Source organism: Sceloporus occidentalis, unplaced genomic scaffold (assembly GCF_023333645.1).
Source record: "Sceloporus occidentalis isolate IW3139 unplaced genomic scaffold, rSceOcc1.0.p SCAF_72, whole genome shotgun sequence".
Lineage (NCBI taxonomy): Eukaryota > Metazoa > Chordata > Lepidosauria > Squamata > Phrynosomatidae > Sceloporus > Sceloporus occidentalis.
Genome location: NW_028317052.1, coordinates 4085252 through 4101124, shown reverse-complemented (window position 1 = coordinate 4101124; position 15873 = coordinate 4085252). Strand labels below are relative to the sequence as shown.

The 15873-nt window shown below is 38.9% G+C and overlaps 1 protein-coding gene across 1 annotated transcript; it reads left to right on the top strand.

The window, feature by feature from the left end:
* Window positions 1–37: 37 nt before the first annotated feature.
* Window positions 38–15070, top strand: LOC149286121 (NAD(+) hydrolase SARM1-like). Its single transcript, XM_089494468.1, has 9 exons — window positions 38–492; window positions 3959–4577; window positions 6350–6562; window positions 6645–6736; window positions 10479–10714; window positions 12868–12970; window positions 13559–13748; window positions 14343–14464; window positions 14941–15070. Exons 1-9 carry the CDS (start codon window positions 38–40, stop codon window positions 15068–15070), a joined length of 2160 nt encoding a protein of 719 aa, XP_089350594.1.
* Window positions 15071–15873: the final 803 nt, after the last annotated feature.

Here is a 15873-nt window from a genome sequence, read left to right as displayed (position 1 = left end):
AGCTTGTCTTGCCCATTCAGAGATGTTATAGGGCCCCATGGTCCTTACCCTCCTTATCTCAGCCTATAAACTTTGCAGGTTAATAAGTATGTTTAGCAACGACCGTCTTTTAGTTCCTGGATATGTCAACAATATATGCTGGTGGCAGACCTCTGGAGGGTCAAGCCGAGGTCAGGAGGTTTCACCTGGGGTTCAAAATGATGTCCAAGGGGCTTTGGATAAAGTCCTTCCTGATTTGCATGTGGCCATTTCTAACCTAAAGCAGGCCGTATGTGCCCAGAGTATTTGCAACAACATCTCTGAGATCTTTCAAATGGTAGAAGAAGCATGGGTAATGCCAACAGTAGGAAGAGAAGTTGCCCAGGGCCTGTGTGAAACGATAAGGCTGGAGGGTGCTCTGGACTTCCTCCTTAATTTGCTTCAATCAACTGAGAAAGAAGTGAAGTACCAGGCTTGTCAACTTCTGGAACAGATTCTGGTGACAGAGAACAGGTAACCAACAAAAGAAAATTAAAATATATTTTGTATTATTATGTGTGTGTGTAGCCTGTGTTAACCAACATATAAAATCAGGTTAAAGTCAGCCTATTGCTTCTGAATTTACAATGTAGAGATTTTTTTTTTTTGCGTTAAACATTTAAATGCAAAGTCATGCTCCCAAGATATTAAATGAATATACATGTCAGTATAATGCATGTCCAACTTCTTTTACATGATAATATTACTGTCTCAAACATGGACCCCCTATAATATGATGCATGGCAGGTTAATCTGGCTTTGAATATGGCATACCTGGTTTAATATTTAAACCTTTAGCTTTTATTTAAAGGGTACTTTCGAATGATCTAATCAAAAGGACTGCTGAGGAAGAAAGTGCAGACTCAGCCTATGCTACACGGTAAACATCCCACAATATAACATAAACATAGGAAGCTGTGACTTTACAGATGACCTTTATTTACCCCTCTATAGTGCCATTCTTGAGACTGCCTTGGTTATCATTCCACAATCACCACACCGGAATTCTTCTTTATACAGAACTATATTATGTTTAATTTTGATGTTCGGCCATTACTTAGAGTTTACAGTAATCCGTGTATTATTAGACATACTTAGCTGTTTGCAGTGTCCCTGGAGGGTTTAAATAATTTAACCTTAGAGCTCTTTCCATTAAACATTTGTGATAATATACTTTGCAAGGCTGAAACAGACTCTGAAATATGTGTCATACACTGTAATTTTAAAGTAGCAATTAGAAATACATATTCAATAAAAACCCCTGTTCCAATCTGAAAAACCAGAGGTGATTCAGAAGCAGAATCTTATTACAGATTGTAATCTGACATACGTCACACATCATCAAGAAAATGTCTTGTCTGTCTATGTTTCTTATTAGCTTCAACTTCCAACCTTTTGCTACTGCGTTTGAAGAGAGAAACAACACAATTACAATTCAAGACTCCTTATAATACTTGTCACATGCCAAATGTGTGTCCTCTGTCAGACACAGACACTTCCACATTCCATACAGCCTGTTCTCTTAATGGTAGCCACATTTCTAAATATAGTTTCAATATGGTTTATTCCCTTTACTGAACTGTAAACTTGCCAAGTAGTAACATGGCTTTACTTTATTCCCTTTTTGTCCAGTGTCCATCAAGGTTTCCTTGTCTTGAGTGGTCACCATTCTCCATGCCCTGTCCTTCTCACTTGTATAGTGTCCCATTATCTCCTCTGTGTTTTTACATGATATCTGGATATATACCTGCCCTTCCTGAATACTTTAAGATTTCCATTTATCACTCACATGACCTAGAGCAGGATTGTGATGATGAATGGTTTTAGACTTTGCTAGGTTGTATCCACACAAGTAGGTGCAGGTTCCACCTACTGACATTTTATCTTAAGTACAATAGTCACTAGTAAGCCAGGAACAAACTAGGTATTCCTTCCCATAATATTAAAGTAATAATAAAGTGATGGAAAAATCTCCTGGACTCTCAACCAAATTACTAAAGAGGGCACAAAATCTTCACGTTAGATTCCAAAGAACACATTTCCATATATTTAAGTGATCTGCATTATATTGTTGGCAGACTTAAAACAATGATGGTGATTTTCTTGGGGCTTTTTTACCTCCAGTACTGCAGAAGTTGAAAGGTGTGCATGGACCAACATTCTCACCTAAACTGACTTATTTAACAACAACCATTTAACATACCATGGCCAGGCATACCAGTGGGAACTGTAGTCTGTCTCTTATACTGGCAATCCACTTACACGAAAGTGCCTTTATATCAACATTTTGCATTGACGAAAAGCTTTCTAGCAGAGATCTCAATTCCCTTTAATTACAGTTAACACCGAAGTTTAGAAGCGAGTTGTCTGCAATTTCACCGAAATGACTATGGAGTAAGCACAATCAATGTGCATACTGGATTTTCAATTTATTATCATTTAGCTAGCTTTGAAGTAGCTCGGAAAACAACTTGTATAACAACATATGCCCATTAACTCATAAAAGAAAAACACACAAGCAATACAGTATAGTGCAAATACGTGGCTCTAGCATAGCATTAGAAAACAGTATGTTAAATGCTTTAGTTTTCATAATATACTCATTTTATACTATTTATTTTAAAAATGCTTCCACTATTGTTTTCAGTGGGTCAGAATGGTTCTTCTTCTCCATTAAAGTGTCTGTCTTCTATTGTTATACTGCTGATATTGATTGGTAGCAGCCTTTATAAGGTTAGTGGGAGCAGATTGGAGAAAGGTTTTGGCCAGGAAAAGGTGTTATATATGCCGGTTTGGCAACAGATCTCATCTTCCCTGAGTACAGTAGTCTTTTACGTTTAAACCAAATATTATCAAGAAATGTGCATTATTTAAAAAAAGAAATTGTAAGCTATGCATTTTTCTTATTTACATAAATTTGCAACCGTGACAGTTCCGCTTTTTAGAACATGAAAACAGTTGCAAGAGATGACCATCGAGAGCATAAGACAATTGTTTTACTTTTTAATGTGATGTTGTGTCATAATAGCATGTTCCCTGTTAGCATACCTTTAAAAAGATGTTCAGAAATACAATGTTTGTATGTTATGAAGTCAGGTTTTGTCCAGGGCATGCAAACATTGCTAATTGTGGTGCAACATCCTGTATTGATTCGTTATTGCATCTGGGATGTAACATGTTCAAAGGTACAGTTTGTTCCGAGCTTAAAAGGTAGGCTGCCAAAGACAATTCTTTCCTTTGCAAAAATATAGAGCAAATTTGCAAGGATATATTCCAACAGAACTGCTAATTTTAGAGAATTGAAAGCCCTTTTTAGTAACGTTGCTAAAAACCGGAACATTTGGGAACTTGGTGTGCTTGCTATATTTCATGTCCATTAAGTCACTAAATATTTATACAATATACATATTTAACACTTTTATTAGAAGGGTGAATATTTCTCTAGAATAGATGACCATGTGTCCAGTGGCGTAATCTAGCCTAGTATGACTTGTGCAGCAGGGTCAGGAAGGTAATAGTGCCTCTCACCACCCTCTTAGGCAATAAAGCCCCTTGTATGCCACTGCTCAATTAGCCAGTTACAAGAGAGGTCTCTGACGTCATATCCCAGCAATCAGTAGCGAGGAAAGCGGCCACGGGCATGGGTTCCAACCCTTCTTTTCAGTTTAATTTGTTTGAGTATCAAGTCTAATACAAAAATGAAACAGGATTATTCCTTGACATTCTGTAATCAGTGCTTGAGATCATATCTGTTCCATGTAACCAACACAAGAAGTATCACTAGCATAAATACAAAATATAAAAATGAACATTTAATACATTATTGTCCATTGCTATATATTTCACCTTTAATGCATTATTATTTACAGAATAATATTTTGCTAGAATTGTGGGGGTTTTTTTTACAGTAAAATTGTAATCTACACCCTTCTCTCCGCAGGGATCGCATTGCACGTGTTGGCCTAGGAGTTATCCTGAATATTACGAAGGAACAAGATGACCCTAAACTTGCTAGGAGCCTCTCTGGCATCCTGGAGCATATGTTTAAACACACCGAGGAGACCTGCAAACAGCTCATCTTTGATGGAGGTCTAGATTCTATCCTTTTTTGGTGCCGATGGACGGACCCAGTGATTCTGCGTCACTGTGCAATTGCCCTGGCAAACTGTGCCATGTATGGTGGCCCATCTAACCAGCGACTTATGATTGAGAAGAGAGCAGCTGAGTGGCTTTTTCCTTTGGTCTTCTCCAAAGAGGATAATCAGATCCGATTCCATGCATGCCTTGCAATCACTGTGTTGGCAACAAACAAGGAAATTGAGAAAGAGGTGGAAAGATCCGGAACTCTTGCACTAGTTGAACCTTTTATCTCTTCTCTTGACCCTCAGGAATTTGCTAGTTCCCTTCTAGATAACAGTGACAATATACAGGGCAGGAATGTTGGTGATCTACAGCGCCTGGTGCCATTACTGGATAGTTCCCGGCTGGAGGCCCAATGCATTGCTGTCTTCTATCTATGTGTAGAAGCGGCTATCAAGTCACAACAGAAGAATACAAAAGTAAGCAAGGGATACAACACAAGAAATGGGATCAGAATCTATAGGGGGATAACCATAAGGTAACCTAGGCCCTGGCAGAGTGGAAACTACCTCTAGCTACAGCAGGCTTTCTTGTGTTATGCCCAAAGATGTGTACAAGTGCAGGTATACAGAGCCATACTTTGGGACACTTTTTACTGTATAACTTCAGTGGAATCCTGACAGGGGGGTCTGGGAAGATTTAGCCTAAAATCCACACCATGCTGAATTCACACTAGTTCTGTATTACATACAGGAGGCAATGCCAAAAAAAAGCCCGTAAAATAACACTAAAAGAAGTGATTCATTCTGGTCCGTGTTCAGGGTGACAAGTCCAAGGGGTGCCATAAATGGGTCAGACTGTCTTATTGGGCAATCAATGCTCCTCTGTTCAATGAGCCATCTACAAGAGAGATATTTGGTCTCTATCCAGTCCATTTACACTAGGTCAGGGGTGTCCAACCTGTGGCCCTCCAGCTGCTGCAGGACTACATCTCCCACAACCGCAGGTTGGACACCCCTGCACTAGGTAAATGCCTCCATTTTGTGCCATATCTAGCACCATGTGTCCTGCTAAGGAAGGTCACTGGGATATGACATCATATCCTGATGTAATAACGGTGGCTGTAGGACAGAGCGGAGAAATGCATTGCTGACAGAAAGGGTGTAGATGCTGCTTAGAGTCCTTTTTTTCTGTAGACACCATGTGGTTCTTTATGCAATTGCAATTAGACAGATTGTGAATGTAAATCTTTAAATCAGAGCAGCCCAGGGGGTAAATACTATTTAAGATTAGTGGTTTATGTCATACTGTCTAAATAATGACCATTAATTTCAGGATTTCACTTGTGAACAATGGTTACTTTTAATCATATACACCACAGTGTCTGTAGATATCACACTATACCGGAAAGGAGAGTACTGAGAATACACATATTTATATCTGCATAATTAGAACTAAAGTCATTCAGTAAAACAGCAACATTTGCATGACACTTCTTTACAGCAGACTGAAAGAAGGGTTACAATCTCATCCATTTAAAAGTGGACACATATGAACCGTATGGCAGGTGCTTTGAAGTATTACTGGCATAATGAAGAGTTTGTACACTAGCATACATATTGAATTTATAGGTGTCCTCTTTCAAACCTACCTAGATATTAAGCTAATGGATATCTGCTATAAACATCAGGTTACAGAGCTCTTTCAGTTTACTATACATAGATATATATGATCCATTTCATTATCTGTAATAATTCCCAGATATCAAGTTTAAGAAGTTTATAAAGTTGAAAAAAAAGTAAAAAAAACTGGATATAGCAATAAAATGAATTTTCTGAATCTACGTCTTACTGGTGCGACAAGAACATGCTGGCATTTTCCCAAATGCATCCAAGTTGCTTAGTATTATGCCAAAAGCCACCATGGAAAATGTAGTCTTCCCAAGCAAGCTAAGTGAGCACTGGCTATTCTTGCCAAATAAATAAATTTGCACCAAAAATCCCCGATTGAGTAATCTCAGAAAAATATCTAATCATGAAAAGAGCTGCCTAAAAATCTGCGTTTTATTAATTTATCCCAGCACCTACTGTAGGGATATGTGAAATAGGAATTCTTTAAAATTGCACAGCACTGCTGAATACCATGGTGCCATATATAACAAATAATAAATAATAAAAGTTAAATTCCAGTAACTCTGGAATGACATTTTGGGCCAGATAGCCTATTCTAAAATGTTTGGTTTTTTTTGCAGGTGTTCAATGAAATTGGCGCCACACAAAGTCTGAAGCGCATAGTGTGTTACTCCATAGATGGTACAGTGTCCACTTTGGCCAAGAAGGCTCTACGGATGATCGGAGAAGAGGTTCCTTCCCGCATTGCTCGCTCCGTCCCTAACTGGAAACCGTTGGAGGTGCAAAATTGGCTGCAGCAAATTGGATTTAACAAATACTCCCAGACCTTTCTAGTGAGTTTCTCTACATGAAGTGTATTTATAATATTTATTTGAAAAAGAAAATCTCACCTTTTAATTCTGAATGTAACTGCAGGAACACCAGATTGATGGGGATCTCCTTCTAAGGCTTTCTGAGATGGACCTGAGAGATGACTTGGGAATGAGCTCCAGTATAACTCGCAAAAGGTAAGCGTCAATGCATAACCTTTTTCTGAAAAGCAATAAAAAATGAATAAATAACAATCTACTTAATCGTATTAAATTATTTCTTTATTAACATATGTATTTAGGTCAGTATAGGTGTTTTGATCCACCATATTCCTAAGAAAGTTGCGGGTAGCAGGTCTAACCCTATTGATGTAAATGCAACATCTATACACTCTGGACTCCATACACATGACATTTCAGTTTAATACCTAGTACATTGCTCAGTCACTTACAATGTTTATGTAAGTAAATTTGAAAAATGATAAAGCTAGCATCTTATGGTCTTCATTAATTGAGTGTAAGAATCCAGATATTTACAGTTGTTTCTTATTTACAGACAAATTCAGTATCAATGTTACAAAATGTCCCTGCGCATGTAAGGTTCTGCTCTTCTTCTCAGCATTGTATTATTATTATTATTATTATTATTATCATCTTTTATTTATATAGCGCAGCACTTAATACAATACATATATTCCAGGGGTATGACAAGAATTGACAGACTAAGACAAACTGATACATTAGGTGGAGAGGCTCGGCTCGCAAGCTTACAATCCTGAGGGAATGGGGTGACAAACATAAGGCACAGAGGAAGGGTGAGAGGTAGGGTGGGGGTTGTATCAGTGACAGGGAGGTTATGGTGCGTCTTCTCTGAAGAAGTGGGTTTTGAGATGTTTCTTGAATGTCAGGAGGGAGGGTGAATGCTGCAGGTTCCTTGGGAGTAGATTCCAGAGATATGGGGCAGCTCGAGTGAAATCTTGTAGATGGGAAAAGGAAGAGGTGAGGAGGAGAGCCTTAGCCCATAGGAAAAACCTAAGGATCGAGTAGGAGAGTATTTGCTTATGAGGGCAGAGATGTACGGAGGAGCAGTATTATGGATGGCCTTATATGTAAGTACCAGGATTTTACATTTAACCCCTTAAGGACCAGGCTGTGTTTTACCTTTTGTACCATTGGGACCGAGGCTTTTTTAACACTTTTGCGGTGTTCGTGTTTAGATGTAATTTTCTCTTCACTCATTTAGTGAACCCACACAAATTATATGTTGTTTTTTTCAGGACAAGAAGGGCTTTCTTCAGATACCATTGTTTTAATCATATTATTTAATTTCCCATAAAAAAAATAATAAAATAAAAAAATTTAAAAAAACTCCACATTTTCTTACTTTTACCCCAAAAATCTTTTACTCATCCAAAAAAGCTAATGAAAAAACCTACTAAATATATTCTACTATTTGTCCTGGGTTTAGAAATACCCAATGTTTTTATGTTTTTTTGCTTTTTTCTGCACGTTATGGAGCATTAAGTACAAGTAGCATTTTGCTATTTCAAAACCATTTGTTCCAAATCTGGTAATTCTTCCCCCCATGTGCCATTTCGGGTATCTTTGAAGCCGGCCAATGCAATTTACCCCATCAAATCATATATTTTTGAAAACTAGACACCCCAAGGTATTTCAAATGCTCGAATTTTAACTCTTTCCATGCACTAATTCTACCACCAGTCTTTGTCAAACTTTGTGGTAGTAATTTATTTTGTGTTTTTTATCGCTAAAATTGCTCTTCAGGTATGGATTTACAGCTCCTGGTATACATCACTTTCAAACAACACCCGAATATGTGTTCAGCAACATCTCCCGAGTACGGTCATACCCCCCATGCATGGGTTTGTCGGGTTGTTTGGGAGGTAAAACGCCACATTTAGGAAGTGCACATTTTTTAACTTGGAACTTTTACATCTGGTCATTCTGCCCCCATGTCCTAATAGGACCATCTTTGAAGCCGGCTAATTCAATTTACCTCATCAAACCATATATTTTTGAAAACTAGACACCCCAAGGTATTTCAAATGCTAGTATTTTAACCCTTTCCATGCATGAGATTCTACCACCAGCCTTTGCCACACTTTGTGTTAGTATTTTTTTGGTATTTTTTTATACAAATTGTACTTTGGGTATACATTTATAGCTCCAGGTATACGTCACTATCAAACAACACCCTAATATGTGTTCAACAACATCTCTCGAGTACAGTAATACCACCCATGCATGGGTTTGACTGCTGTTTGGGGTTAAAAGGCCACATTTGGGAAGTGCGCTTTTTTTTCCCTATTTTGGTCAGTCTGTGCCTATGCCCTATCTTTGAGCCTGGCCACTACAATTTACCCCATCAAACCATTCATTTTTTTAAATTAGACACCCCTTGGGTATTTGAAATTTAAATTTTTCCATGTCAGGATTTTTGGGAAGGTACCGCGCTAATTTTAGCACTTGCTCATAATAATAAACTTTATTTTTTTATTTTATTTATTTTACTCTTTTTGGACTTTTTTTTTACATTTTGCTGGAACTGGATAGTTCCTCTAAAGCATAATAATTTTTAAATGTTACCATGTTTTTTTTAAGCTTTTTATTTTTTCTTAAAATATTTTACTAATCACATAGTGATTAGAAAGCTGGGCTCCATTGACTTGTATGATTGAATGCAGTACCTGTATTCAACCTGCAAGTGGAGCCAGAGTTCTCTAGAGGGTCTGGAGAGCGTCTAGCGAACTTTTTCAACTTTATTATTTTTTTTCTCGGGCCGCTGCCATCTTGCGGATGGCGAAGACTGGGTGCAGCTGCGGCTGTGACCACTCTCCGGAGCCGTCACAGCCCGCCCTGGGGTAAGTATTTGGTGTCGCTGGATGCCTCCTGATCGAGGCATTCCAGCGACACCATTGAAGTTTAGGAGGTGATCGTTGATCGCCTCCTAAACGCTTTTAAAGCGGGCGTCCGCCGCCATACAATGTATGGCGGATGTTGACGCCCCGGGGAGGGGCCAGACATGGCCCATCATGCCGATCTCGGTGTTGCTGAATGCCTGGACATCGAGGCATTACAGCAACACCGTTTAAGCTTAGAAAGTGATCGTTGATCACTTTCTAAGCTTGTTTAAGTCTCATGACGTGTCAGGCACGTCATAGGTCGTTAAGTGACCGTTTTGCATGACGTGCCTGACCCGGCAATGGACGTTAAGGGGTTAATTCTAAAGGTAATTGGGAGCCAGTGGAGGATTTCACAGAGTGGGAAAGCAGAAGAGGAACGACGTGCAAGGAAGATAAGCCTAGCAGCAGCATTTAGGACATAATAAAATAAAAGTTGCACATCTTGCACATTACCATTAGAATTGGAGGTATCCAACAACCCTAATCCCTAACAGTAATGACAACTATGTTATATCAAACTGAACCCCAGTGGTGAGCCATAAACCAGGAATTAGTTCATTTTAGAAATGTGTTTGGTTTGACTGATTAAGACACCTCGAGGCATTGAAACTGTGAGACTGATATATGGTTAGAGAGAACTCCACACTCCATTATGTAGAGACTGTTATCTCTACGTAGTGCATCAACCTCAGTGAATTACCTTTTCACACACGTTCTATTGTACTATGGTGCTGTGAAAAAGTACTTGTCCTGTTCCTAATTTCTTCTATTTTTGTTTACCACATTTACATGTTTCTGATTTAATGTGCCACAAATTAAAGTCAGTCACAAAACCTGTCATTGTTTATTTCTGATCATCAAGTATAAAATGAAGCCGATTTCTAAAGCTTAATGGGCATTCTAGAAAAAAACAATATTACATTGACATGCAACCGTAGCACGGAGCTTCTGTTTCAGAGGATGGCAGTTGCCAGCATTGGTTTTACCTCTGTGGTGGCACATACTTGTTTCTGCAGATTTTTGCGGGACCTAGTAGAGTTGAAGACCTTTGCCAATTACTCGACCTGTGATCGCAGTAATCTAGCAGACTGGCTGGGCAGCTTGGAGCCACGTTTCAGACAGTACACCTACAACCTGGTTACATGCGGCATTGACCGTAACTTCCTGCATCACGTGACAGAACAACAACTAGAGAAGGATTGCCAAATTACAACGGGCTTCCATCGGGCACGCATCTTATCAGCAGCAAGAGGTGAGGATGCCCATCATCCATTCCCCAATCACCGATAATCTCTGTAATTTTGACTACAGAAACCGAATCAGGAAGTCATGTTTATACTTTATACCAGTTAGGTGGCATTTGGCATGTGTGTATCTGCAGGTTTGATAATATTCTCCGAGCACAAGGTTTTGAAAAAACTACAAAGCACTATAAAGAAGACCCGAATCATTTGGGACAATTTTCTCGTTTCGCTTTTGGCTCATTAGTTTTCAGACAACGAATTCCATTTCCTGCGCTTTCAGTTCTGATGATGGGGGCTTTTTTTTATACGGAAATTTATATGCATGTATAGAAATAGAAAAATAAATTGTCCAGGGGTTAAAAAACTATTTTTAGAGGATAGCCAGACACTGGAGTGTATTATCTAAATGTGTTTTAGACTACCTTGGCCAGTTGAATGTTGCCACCCTTTAGAAGTGTAAAAGACTATATTTTGATGTCAGATGACCCATGCTCACAATATCCATAATATCGTGCAGTTTAGGTCCAAAGGGCCCTTTCTAAACAATTTTGAACCGGTACAAGGAGACAGGAAGAAGGCTTCACACTGGGCCCCCTAGAAGCACAGACCCCTGTAGTTACGCCAGTGCCCCTGCCTTGTATCTGCTCACCCTACTTGCTCACTTATGGTTTCCAGTTGTTTTCTATTCTCCGCTGAACTCTCCCTGAAGATGCAAAGACCATGCTGACTGGGAGTAAAGAGAGGGGAGTAGAGGGAGTCAGTATGTGAGACAGTGTCCTGATACAGAAAAATAAATGACAAGAGAAAGAAGAGAGGGGCATAGTGCACACACACACAGTGCCCGCAATAGGTGCTTCCTCAAATTAAAATATAATCCTTGCTTGTTTGTAGAGGTAAGCTTTCCTTAGAGGCGCTGAAATGGTTAATTGTCATTTGCAAATTAATTATGCTCCCCTGAGATTTTTACTTTTACTTAAAGTAAAGAAGGCTTACTTTAATGAGAGGATGGTGGATATGTGGAATAGACTCCCAGCAGAAACAGATTGAGGTCCACAGAACACCTGCAATTTGTACTTTTAATGTAATATAGTCATACTTAATGTAAGGAAGATTTACTTGACTGAGGGGGTGGTGGTTATGAGGAACAGCCTTCCAGAAAAAGAAGACTGAGGTCCACAGAACCCCAGAGGTTTTTATTTTCCTCATCTTTGCACCTCTCTTTTATAAGTTGGTGTTTTAGTTGAGATTGTTAAAAAATGGTCTTCCCCAAACTTTTGGAAAAAAGTTGGAAGCATAGCATTTCCAAAATGTCTTAGTATGCTGAAGGAGGCGTAACTCCAGCATCAGTGCCTGACCTCACAAATGTAGTGTATCTCTGGCACTGCAATGGGTAACTATAGCCATTTTTTTTTTTTGCTGTATTTGACCTCTTGCACCCTGTCCTTGATTGCTTCCTGGGGAGTTTACATTTGCTAATGCTTAATAAGCAGCACCTGTTAGATTTATTGGACTCTTGAATGCATAACACGCGTACCCATTTTGAATCTTAAGCATGTTTTCTGGGCCGAATGCTGCTTAAAATGCTAATCATAGCTTTTTTAAGCATTTCTGACCCCCAAAAAGTAATAATTGCCAACCAACCCGTAAAATGTGTGAGAGAGGGCAATGATTCATCCATAGCAGGCAAACAAATGAATAAAGCAAAGACATTTCAGTGGTTTTGCCACTCATTTTCATTTTTTTCATTGGGAATTTAAATTTCATCCAAACCAAAAGGGCAGGAAACGGAAGTCGTGGTCCGAAAACTGAATGAAAAATTCACCCGAAATGACTTTGGGCCTCGTGCACAAGTCAGTTATACCTTTTGAGGGTGTTCCATTGGCATGCCAAAAGATATGAATCCTAAGGACAAATAATTTCAAAATATTAAATACTAAATGACCAATAACGTTGTTGAGATACACAGTAAACACTTTCTACATAATATATATATGAATAACATGATATATTATTAACTTAATGTTTATGTATATTTAGAGCAGTTGGGCCCTGTCCCCTTTGAAAACCCTGCCCTATTTTTAAAGGAAAAGGGTGGTCTATGTCGCTTTAATATGCCGTGGGCTATTTTACCTGACATTAATCTCTTATGTGTGTGTGACAGAGATGCTGCACTCACCCTTGCCATGTAGTGCAGGCAAGTCCAGCGCTGATGGCCCTGATGTGTTTATCAGCTACAGACGGAGCACGGGATCACAACTGGCCAGGTGTGTAGTGATAACCATGGGCACAAGACAGATTGTACAATCTACTCAAAAAAATCCCTAATCCAAGGACACTAAACTTTAGCTTTCAACTATTGTGTATATGACAATGGACTTGTGAAGCACAAGAAGATCCTTTGGCAGCTCAGTCCACAGCAGGGTAAATGTGCAATAAGTTCTTGTAGTTCAGCCCACTTGTGATTTGCTTTCTAAACTGTGGTATGGTGTGTATATATATTAATGTCCAGACATACTGTATATATTTAAATGACAAAAATAAGGCTAGGAGATCATGAAGTCATTGTTGTGATGTGTATGTGATTGGAGGAATATGTGTATGAAGCAGCCATTTCTGCTAAATACAGTTATAAAACTACTGTGCGACTTCATAAACAGCCTGATCGTGAAAATAATTTATGTTCATTATGGTCGATTAATACAAGCCTGGCCTCTATTACCTTTAAATCCTACATGGAAAAAGTTATAACCAGATGACGGGCTTTAAATTCCAAGCCCAATGAAGTTTATAGTCCTGCTTTACAGATTCATATTTCCATGAATATATGCTTTAATCTGCTTTACTTTTGACAGTCTATTGAAGGTCCATCTGTACTTACATGGCTTCAGCGCGTTTATTGATGTGGAGAAGTTGGAGGCCGGACGATTTGAGGACAAGTTAATTCAGAGTGTGATCAGCGCCAGGAACTTTGTCTTGGTCCTATCTGCTGGCTCTTTAGACAAGTGCATGGAGGATGAGGACTGCAAAGATTGGGTGCATAAGGTAGAATGACAAATAGACTGTTCAGGAAACTCATGCAATAACTTACAGCAATATACAGGTGACATCCATAATACTCTACAACTGCAATAATTCCCCAATATTACTACTGGACACAACTGACACCTCATTGAAGCATTGAATACAATTATGATGTCTATTATTGCCCTCGTAGGAAGATTTTCCACACTAGTAGCAAAGGATCTGATGCTACAATTTTCTCCCCTGTGACCCTACATTTAGGTTATATACTGATTAATTATCCACATGTATTATTGTTAAGGTAATAGGTTACCATCTGCATCTATTCACGTAAGTGCACTTACTGGAGTACATATTTTTGCACTGTAAGACACTTTTCCACTTCAGAGGTGTTGTCCAAGCACAGATTTCCAGAGTTGCGAACACCAAAACTATATTACTTTCAGTATTACTAACCACGTTGAGGCAACTTTGTGAAGTATGGTATGTGTACTACGGAATGAATGTCACTTTCGCATTTTGTTTAAATCCAACCTTCCCATATAACCAATATCACTTGCTTGTGTTTTAGATGTTATACAGTATGCGTGCGCCCTCACTTAATTTTCCTTGTAGGAGATTGTCACAGCACTGAACTGTGGAAAAAACATTGTGCCGGTCACAGATCACTTTGAATGGCCAGATCCAACGAGTCTCCCAGAAGACATGAGAGCAGTGTTGAAGTTCAATGGTATTAAGTAAGTTTCCAATACCTTTGGGCATAGTGGTGATATTCTGAACTGTTCTGTACAGGTTCTGCATTCTAAAGCATTTCTGTATAGCCTGTACTTTCTACATACTCTAAGCTTTTTAAATTATTACTGCAAATAACTATGTACTAAATTATTTATAATAACTACATTCTGCATAGTTGATAGTAGGATGAAAAGCCCCCCCCCCCCCTTTCAGAGACTTCTCTTCCTGAGATTTGGGTAAAACATCTAGTAAGTCTAGTCAGTTACTACATGGAAAATTGTTCTTGCATAGTCAAACTTCCATACGGAGTATCTCCTAGCAAACAGACTTGGATACCTCTGTGTGTGTGAATTAAACCCTTCATATGAATTCTTAATGCTGTCAGATCCAATAAACCAGCAATATCCAAAGACTGTGCATTAATCTTGAATGTTGAATCACTACATGAAATAATAAAGTGTTCCTTTCGCCTACCTAGATGGTCGCACGAGTATCAAGATGCCACCATTGAGAAAATAATCCGCTTCTTGCAAGGTCGATCGTCACGAGATTCCTCTGTTGGCTCAGAGAACAGTCTGGATGGATCCCCCCCTCTTGGGCAAACATAAAAAGGGATCTGACTTACGGACAGTAAACTTCGGGCTTTGTTCCTGTGTCTCCTCTTATTTCTTCCTCTACATGAGAATAAATGCATTAAGGTACTCTCTGTGTAAGAAGACTCCTCTGCTAGAATCCTTCCTCCTCCTTGCCTAATCTTTTCATCCTCTTTAACTTGCTCAGGAGCTAAAGGAGAAGCAGCCGTAGAGGTGGAATACAGTCAGTAACATATAAAAATTGCATTTCTGCATGAAGCCCAATATGGATTCCATATTAAAAGGCCTCTTGCTTTGCAGAAACCCTTTGCAAGTCCAAATGTGGCATTAATATTAACCTTCCTTCTTATAGCTATTTGTAATGAAGTTAAACCTTCACATATGAGGGTATGAGCGGTTTTGAAGAGCCAGGAAATATCTCAAAGTGTAGCGGCATGACTCTCAGGTTTAATATTCTTCTTTTCAAATAAAACACCTGCAGTTTTGGTTGTAGAAGCAGGTGGCCGACTCCCCTGATCATTGCTGGATGAGTCTGTTTCCTTATTCAAAGGTAACACCTTTTATGGACCAACATAGAAAAAGATGAAGAGCCCCAGAGGCTTTTGGGACCTCAGAGGTCTCTTCTTAAAATGAAAAAAATCTGAAAATGACCATTTCCATTTTTCTTACTGTATTGGAAGGTTATCAAAAAAAGACTGCAGGTCGGTGAGTGAAGTGTCGTCTGGAAGCAAAAATGTATTACATTAGTAGCAAGAAATTACCCTGAGACTTCCAATTAATAAGCTATAGTCATACTCAGTTGTTCTAAAATACTGGTA

Excerpts from the sequence above, each read along its gene's own strand:
- LOC149286121 (XM_089494468.1), top strand. The coding sequence starts at position 38 with ATGGTCCTTACCCTCCTTATCTCAGCCTATAAACTTTGCAGGTTAATA. Across the intron at positions 493-3,958 it reads ATTCTGGTGACAGAGAACAG|GGATCGCATTGCACGTGTTG; the intron begins GTAACCAACAAA and ends TTCTCTCCGCAG. Across the intron at positions 4,578-6,349 it reads CACAACAGAAGAATACAAAA|GTGTTCAATGAAATTGGCGC; the intron begins GTAAGCAAGGGA and ends TTTTTTTTGCAG.